Source organism: Hermetia illucens, chromosome 6 (assembly GCF_905115235.1).
Source record: "Hermetia illucens chromosome 6, iHerIll2.2.curated.20191125, whole genome shotgun sequence".
NCBI lineage: Eukaryota > Metazoa > Arthropoda > Insecta > Diptera > Stratiomyidae > Hermetia > Hermetia illucens.
This window is the reverse complement of record NC_051854.1, coordinates 63,328,381-63,336,975: the sequence shown is the minus strand read 5'-3', so window position 1 is coordinate 63,336,975 and position 8,595 is coordinate 63,328,381. Positions and strand designations below refer to the sequence as shown.

At 39.3% G+C, this 8,595-nt stretch overlaps 1 protein-coding gene across 1 annotated transcript; it reads left to right on the top strand.

Moving 5' to 3' along the window:
* The first annotated feature begins 615 nt into the window (after window positions 1-615).
* LOC119660177 lies at window positions 616-8,210 on the top strand. Its single transcript, XM_038068585.1, has 4 exons — window positions 616-996; window positions 1,060-1,174; window positions 6,878-7,390; window positions 7,458-8,210. Exons 1-4 carry the CDS (start codon window positions 975-977, stop codon window positions 7,885-7,887), a joined length of 1,080 nt encoding a protein of 359 aa, XP_037924513.1. The 5' UTR covers window positions 616-974; the 3' UTR covers window positions 7,888-8,210.
* The last annotated feature ends 385 nt before the right edge of the window (window positions 8,211-8,595 follow it).

Below are 8,595 nucleotides of genomic sequence, written 5' to 3'. Positions count from 1 at the left end.
TTATTGGAAAGAGTTAAATCGTGCATATAAAGGAATTGTTTCTAGGTAAGAAATAGGATGATTCCTACTATCTGTGGTTACCCGCAAATAAAAAATGCATTTGTTTAAACATAACAAAAAAGTTGCGAGAAGCAAAGATAACAAAGCATTGTGAAATAATTGAAAAATGCAACCAGTTAGAAGTTGTAAAAGTAATTTTCAAGCAAATAAAAATAACATTAGCGTACGAATTCAATCCACAAGAATAACAGCTAAGGGCTGTTAGTATACCTCAACAAGGAAGGAGGTATCTTGACTTGATACATTGATTTTCAACAAATTGGCTTCTCTTTGCTTCTCCCAAGCTAAAACTTTTACTGCTAATACTATACATAATGATAAATGAGAGGCCCCAGTTGCAGCGACATATATTGGGATTGTTCCCCCACCTTGGAACTTTTGATTGAGTAGGAATCGACTGCTTTGGATCAAGCAAATATACAACCGAATAAACCATACGTCAATATATTTTAACTGCTCACAAAAAAAGCACCCGCGGCATGACTTTGGATAATTCGGTGTTCCATGAGGTTATCTCGGATTCAGCACTACTTGTAAGAATTGTGTGTTCAATCTGCACATACGTATTTGTCCATTTTAGTCTCTCAAGTATTTCTATCATACGTAGAAGTAGATTTCCTCCTCTAGTGAACAGTTATTACCTCCCATGTTTGAGAACAAGTTAAGAAGTTATTGTCTTCCATCCCTGTACATTGTATCCAGTAGCATTAGTAACAAGTTACGCTATAAAGTAACCAAGTCAACTAACCGAGCACGTTTATTTGGGCATATCTGAGTGGAATCTATCTAATAAACGCACTAAACAGTGGCTATCTAACAACGAGCCGGACTGTCTTGTTTGCAGTCAGCGTTTAGTTTATTTTCAGCCGCCTCGTATGCTACATTCGTGATTTGGACGTGGAAAACTGTCGAACATGGGTTCGGAGCAGGCGAATTGTAATAAATAGCTCGTGAATTTGTGAGAGAAAATCTAAAGAAGTGTCTTTGCTTTAATTTTAGGTGAAGAATATATGAGAAATTTATTGGGTGAAAGTGGAAAAGAGCCAATCGACAAAGATAAACAGAGCGTTGAGATAGAGCTACCACCATGGTTCGACGCAGAATTATTTAAAAAGTGAGTTTATTGGCATTATTTCGATAAAATCGTGCGTTTACCTCATATATTATGAATTTTTGCCTTATCTTGTAATAGATAAGCTATTTTCCAATCGTTTGAATGCTACTTCGTGTACTACACTTGGGGCTCGATGGAGCACGATCACGCGGTCAAACAATATGATTCTAACAAACCAAATGCTTGTGTAATAGGCAATTAAATAATAATGTTGTTTTGACTTTGAGCAAAAACTCAATTCTACGCAAACATAAATCGCCATCGATTTTCGGATGATGACAGATACATCTGGTTTTGCTACATCATTCTAATTAACTGCTAACGAATGCATGTAAGCACCAATTAAAGTCATATTTTCATTGAGACCAAATCATAACAAAACTCCTACAATCTGCCATCCATGTAAATAGAAGCATTGCACTTCTATCGTTGAACCATCCACCTGTCATTTTGATAGATCAGTCTGCACATTGTACCGCATACCACATTTCTATTGTGGATCGCCAATAAAATTTGATAACTTGATTACTAGAAACTCTAAACCTGGAATAAATAATTGATGTTTATACCATAAATACTAAACATGCACTCGCATATATAGGTATATACGATAATAATCCATTCTCCAGGGTTAGCGAAATTGAAAATTACTCAAGTATGAATTCTCAAATGTCCTTGGTAATAAATATGTTTTGCATGATAATACTTGGAATTATTTATTCATATTATGGTAGTATAGGCAGGTCTCCTGGAGTATTTTTTGTCTATGAGACAAGAAATCTCCACCAATGCCAGGTCTTACGTAGTAAGATCCAGGGAATTTAAACCAAAGCAAGATCTTTTGAGAGTCACCGACATAGATGAAAATCTTCATTAACTGCTTCCAGCACAAAGCATGTTATCCAGATTGGTATGAAGTTACAGTCACCTATTTTACCTTCCTTCTTTCTTTCCCATCTAACTCTGTATACATATGTATGTCGCTTTCACCCAATACATTTTATAGATGGAACTATTGACCAGATACATTTTCATAATCTCACCGCAGTTGTCTATCAAGTTTTGCTCGACCGCATCACATACTGCATTATTTTTATCTCTGTAGGTATTCCCTCGGTCGTGGACAAACCAGTACAATCGATAAATACACAGTACGAAATTTTCATGAATTCAGAGAATATTTCCCAATCGCTCTCTATTCGCCACTTCTATATTAATTTCCTAATTGATGGAGGTAACTTAAGCGTTTGTAATGAATTGAATTTGACCCCTACGATATGAGCTTGATCTAGCTTTACACTAGTTAAGTTGTTGTATAGTTGCTGCTCCGAGTTTTTTGGAATCAGTTTACAATCTTCATAAGTAAAGTGCGAGCTTATTCAACCAGAATAAACAAGCTAAAAAAAAATAGATTAAAATTGTATCATCATCATCAACAGCATAACAACCGGATTACCGCCAGACAATTTACAGCTCAAGGTTAGCTCTATGATAATTATGCTAGGCAATCTGAATCAGCCAAAATTGTGCAGCGGAACAAGACTCATCATTATCATCAGCGCAACAACCGGTATCCGATCTAGGCCTGCCTTAATAAGGAACTCCAGACACCCAGGTTTTGCGCCGAGATCAACCAATTCGATATCCCTAAAAACCATCTGATGGGGGGCTGGATCGTCCTCATCCATACGGATTAGGTGAGCCGCCCACCGGCTTCAAGCGAAACAATTTTTGTAAGCTGAAATAGGCTCTGTTAGCAGCCAATAACCGTGCGCAGATTTCATCGTCATAGCGGTTATCGGTTGTGATTTTCAACGATCTCAAAGTTTTAGTCTCCTATCTTTTTTTTTTCGTTTGACCGGTGCGGTTAGATGTTTATTCATTCTTTAGTTTTTCGCGCTGACATTGCCACCATGCACTTCGTCTTGGCTTCATTAATGTACAGCCCGGGATCTCGCGCCGCCTGCTCGATCTGGATGAAGGTAGACTGTACATCTCGGGTTGTTCTTTCCACAATGTCAATATCGTCGGCGCAGGCCAGCAGTTGGGTGGACTTGAAGAGGATGGTGTCCCTCGCAGCAAAGCAAGATAGCGGAGAATATCTTATAAATAGTACTCAACAACGTGATACCTCTATAATTGCTGCACTGTGTGATATCCCTCTTTTATGTATTGGACAGATAATGCCTCTTTGCCAGCCGTCGGGCGTTGATTCGCTGTCCCGCTCCTTGAGTATCAGTTGATGAACCGCTTGGTGTAATTGGTCGCTCCCATTTTTAACCAATTCGGCTGTAATTCCATTGGCTCCTGGTGACTTATGATGTTAAGCCGGTGAATTGCACGGACTGTTTCTTCTATACTTGTTGGCGACAGCATATGTCCGTCGTCTTCAGCTGGTGGGACCTCCATCTCCCGGATATTTTTTGTTGTTGAGCAGTTCATAAAAATACTTAACCCATCGCTTCAATATACCCATTCTGTCGGAAATCAGACTTCCCTCTTTGTCTCGGCTGGATGAACATCGAGATGTATAGGGCTTCGTCTTGCTGACTTGTTGGTAAAACTTCCGCGCCTAGTGCCGTTGCTCCCTGTACTTTTCGAGTTCGCAGATCTGTTGGTTCTCCTAGGCTTCCTTTGTCCATCTGTGAAGTCGCTTCTCCACTCGAGAGAATGCAACATTGCTCGGTATGCGACATTCTTCTGTTCCGTAGCTAGCTTACATTCATCGTCAAACCAGCCGTTCCGACTTTTTTTGCGGCTGGGGCTAAGTATCAAAGATAACGCTTTTTAAGTGGTTGTGAAGATCATTTATTGATGCTTCATCTCCAGGACATCTGTTGGATGCGGTTATTGCGGCATCCATTTCGCCCTTATATATATTTCGGAAGGCTGCGTTGTGAACGGCTTCAGTATTCATTCTCACCTGATTGTCAGAGGGGAATGTAGGTAGTGTTGTAATTCGAGCCGGGAGCACTATGCCAACGAAATAGTAATCCGAGTCTATATTGGCCCCCCTATATGTTCTGACATTCATCAAGGCTGAGAGGTGGCGGCATTCAACACTAGGTCAATTTGGTGCTCCCGCCTGGAAAGGTCCACGTTTGTTTGTGGACCACTTTCCGCCCAAACCAGGTACTTCCAACAACCATTTCGTGCGATACTGCCAACTGAATAATACGCAGTCCGTTATCATTGGTATTCCTATGTAAACTATGGGAGCCGACGTATTGCCTGAATACGGGCTCCATCCCTACTTGACTGTTGAAATCTCCAAGTATGATTTTGAGATCATACTTGGGACAGGCTTCGATGGTCCACTCAACTGCCTCGTAGAAGGTATCCTCCTCCGACTCTGCAGTCTCCTCTGTAGGGGCCTGAACGTTTATGAGGCTTATATTTGTAAACTTGCCTCGCAAACGCAGAGTGCATAGCCGTTCGCTTATATTTTCAAAGCCGGTAACAGCAGGTTTCATTTTTTGGCTGACTAAGAAACCTACTCCGAGCACATGGTTTACTGGATGGCCGCTATCATATATGGTGTAACGGCTCTTCTCCAGGAAACCGGTCCAACGGGAAACGGCATCGCATCTCTTGTAACGCTGTTACATTAGCCTTATATTGGGACAGGGTATCGGCTAGCTGCTCAGCAGCATTCGGTCTGTAAAAGGATTGCACATTCCATAAGAAAATGCGCAAATCGTTATTCCGTTGTTGTTAGCGGGTTCGTCGTTTTAAAGTCCATCCTGTCCGAGGCTTCATCTGTGTCTTCGGAACATCGGTTTTCCGGGTAGGGTTGGCAGCCCTACACGACCCCCAACCTGGAGGACCAGTTGGTACAATTTATCCCGTTTTTATGCGCGGAAAACTCGTCTTCATCCCTCTCTATCTGCAGTTTTTCATTAAGAAAGAACTCCCAGCGATCCCCACGTGGAGGTGGAGATAGGGTTTGGTAGTAGAGCTGTTGGTGTTGGTTCAGCAGGCGCTTCCCAGGTTTTATGCTCCATCGTGGGTATCAATCCACGTTTCGCCCTGGGACCTTTACTACTCTTTGACCGCCGGATGATAGATAATGAAATAAGTCCCATTATTTCAATGCCACTTATAAAAGCTTACTATAAAGTGCTGATTAGTGTTCCCACATCTTACATTGATTATTTTATTTGAACAGATATCGAAATGGGGGGTATTTCAGAGCCAAGACTTCATATAGTGGCAGCCTCTTAATTTTGTTCAGATTTTTCGATTGGGTAATTTCTGAGAATCCGTCCGTTAAAGAAATGAGCACTTTCAACCCCCCCGAATTTCCCGCCGTTCCAACAAATGTCAAAACTATGACCGGTTTCGGAACGTACTAACTGAGACCTTTGGTACCCCACATGACTATATTTGATGAAAAAAAAAAATGTACACCCCACATTAGGATGTATGGGGACCCCCTTAAATTCGACGTCGAATTATGTAACTCACTGTACGCATGAATATTCACAGTTCCCAAATTTCCACCATATTTGGGGTCAATCGTTACAACCGTCTCCGAGAAAAATGCGTGTGAAACACAGGCAGACAGTACACCGATTTTAATAACGTTTTGTTTTACAAAATGCCTTAAACAGGACACCCATCTTTAAAGTGGTAGTTGGAGGGGTATTTATGGTGCTCCATGCCGTCGCAAAGATAATGACTAAAAATGTTCTCGAACGCGCCGCAGAGGACCTGGAAAGTATGATCTAAGGAGAGAAGACTGACTTTAGCTATGGATTCCTCTGCGTTGCTCACAGGGTTCAGATATCTGCTGCACCGGCTCGAGATACACTCTCTGTTGACGAAAGCGTGAGCAGAGAGTATATTTAGAGTGCTCTGGGTGGGAGGGACATTGCGGGAAAACTAACTATTATCAGAGCGACATATGATGATACAAAATGTCATGTGCGCATCGAGATATAGTCTTGGAAGTCCAAAGGGGATTTCGACAAGGCTGACTGAGCGATAACACGTAGTAATGGTTAATGCCCTCTGCCCTATTTTGGAAATAATGGCAACTACATATATATATGTATGTTTATTAGGCATAATGCATAGGAGACTTGAACCAGGATGTCATCGTAATACAAAACAACTGATATCGCATTATGGCCAATTTTCCACTGCATCTATTTATAACTAAGGCCCAACCACTGCATTTCTAGTAAGAATGAGAAAAAAGAAAAGAGGAAGGACTTCTAAAATCAAACATGAGCTTATCTGGTGCAATTCATTATTATTAATTAAGATGATAATCACGTAGCCTCAATCAAATCATAAAATTAAATGCACATGTTAAAATGATAAGCTCAGCCACAATTCCAGCAGAATCAATCGTAAACAAGGAAATTACAACTGTTATCTCTAAAATGGAACTAAATAAAAATAATATAGAAATATATAATGAAATGCAACGGCTAAAAATATAATCAAGTTACTAAAATAAGAATAACTAAAACGCTAGGAATGAAACGAAATCATAAAAATAACTGAAATAATAATAACCATATCGGGAAATAGGTGCTGACGCTTCAGATATGAAAGGTTTCGTGTTTTCTTGTATAAGCAACTTTCTCCCAATTCGAACTGAAGGATATTTTTTCCAAACCTACTATTAGCAATGAATTAAACTATTTAAAATTTCTTGCTAGTAATCTAATATTATTTTTTTATATTTTCCAGAGGCCAAAAAAACTACTTCAAGTACGCTGGTGCTATGAGCAATGGTATGCTGGTTGGCTTAATAGCAGTTCTAGCCATTCCCAGTATCCTGAAAGTGCTTATATGTTCAAGAAGATCAGGCACCCCATTAGATGCTTATAGGAGGTATATTAGGACCATATTTCATGTCGTCGCGTGGCATGATAACGATATGAAGTCTGGAACAAAAGCTTGGCAAAGTATCACAATAGTCCGGAAAACCCATTTAGCCTCTCGGAAAATGTGCGAGCGCGCTGAGCAGATCACCATTACTCAACGGGATATGGCCTTAACTCAATTCGGTTTCTTAGGATTTTTAGTTTTAAAGCCACGTATGCTCGGTTTGCCTGATACACCAGATGTTATGGAACCTCTTATACATCTTTGGCGAGTCGTGGGATATTTGATGGGAATCAAGGAAGAGTTCAATATTTGCACAGACTCTGTGTCCACCACGAAAGAGCGTATGAATGCAATTTTGAGTAATGTTTACAGGTAAGTTTCAATATATTGTATTTGGCTTTATCTTCACTAGAATATAATGCTTTTTATCTTTTTCTAGGCCTGCGCTTGAAAAAACTGGGGAACAGTTCGATCTTATGAGCAAAGCCCTCCTTGACGGCCTTTGGTACTCTGATGTTATTCTTAACTTCAGGCCCTATATGTGTTTTGCCAAACGATTAGCCGGTTGTGAAGGATATGAATACTTCAAGTCAGATTTTGAAAAACCCCCTTCTGAAGAAACTATTAAAAAACTGAAATATCAGCAACTTTTATGGTGGGAGCGAGCTGTTCTTTTCTACTACATTGCTATATACGAATATCTCTACAAAATAACAATTTTTCGGATTCTTTATAATATAAAGTCTTATGTTATGGTTATTTTTAATTATTACTTTCCAATTGTCGCTATGTATAAATTTGGTATTAGAAAGGCATATGTTCGAATATTCCATGGGAAGAGTACGGAACCAAACAAACAATACGATTAGAATGACAATATTAAGTTAAGGCTAAAACTATTTAATTAACACCGAAAGTCAAATCAGGAACTGTTCCATATAGTTGTAAGGGAATCTTGGTGACCCTCGCAAAGCTGTTGACGTTTTGCGTTCATATGCAGTCATGTACTATAAGTTCCGCAATAAAGCAATTTATCCCAAGGGGATATAGCAGTTAGGAAACATTGAGGTTTGCTTTTTTGTAATTTTCTGTAATTTCCAGTTGGATTCAGTAACGTGAACAGCTTTGCATGCAGTAATTTTATTCCGAAAAAAAGTGATTTCAATTAGGCTACTACTTCAATTTCTGCAGTTATAATAATATAATAATATATAATATATAATAAATTTATTTTGTGGTAAATAAGAATGATGTTTGTACAAGTATAATATAAATTTTTTCCCACCAGTTTTTTCTTTTGACATTCTCCTTGTTCTTGTACAAATCAAACAGTGGGGGGAAAGGTTCAGTACTCGTTTGCGAAAATTGTGTCTAAAGTCAAATGCCCGGGATACCAGAAGCTCGGGCTGCAAGTATAAAGGTTTTGTGTTCATTTTATGTTAGAAACTTCTACGCATATTTTTCCATCCGTATGTAGCTACAAATCCAACAGTGTTCCTTCATATTTTTCAAAACTACAAGATATATATTATGTATATATGAAGATATAATACGTACATATAACAGCCATACTACTG

Coding starts and splice junctions, on each gene's coding strand:
- LOC119660177 (XM_038068585.1), top strand. CDS start 975: ATGGGTTCGGAGCAGGCGAATT. Junction 997..1,059: donor GGGTTCGGAGCAGGCGAATT/GTAATAAATAGC, acceptor CTTTAATTTTAG/GTGAAGAATATATGAGAAAT. Junction 7,391..7,457: donor ATTTTGAGTAATGTTTACAG/GTAAGTTTCAAT, acceptor ATCTTTTTCTAG/GCCTGCGCTTGAAAAAACTG.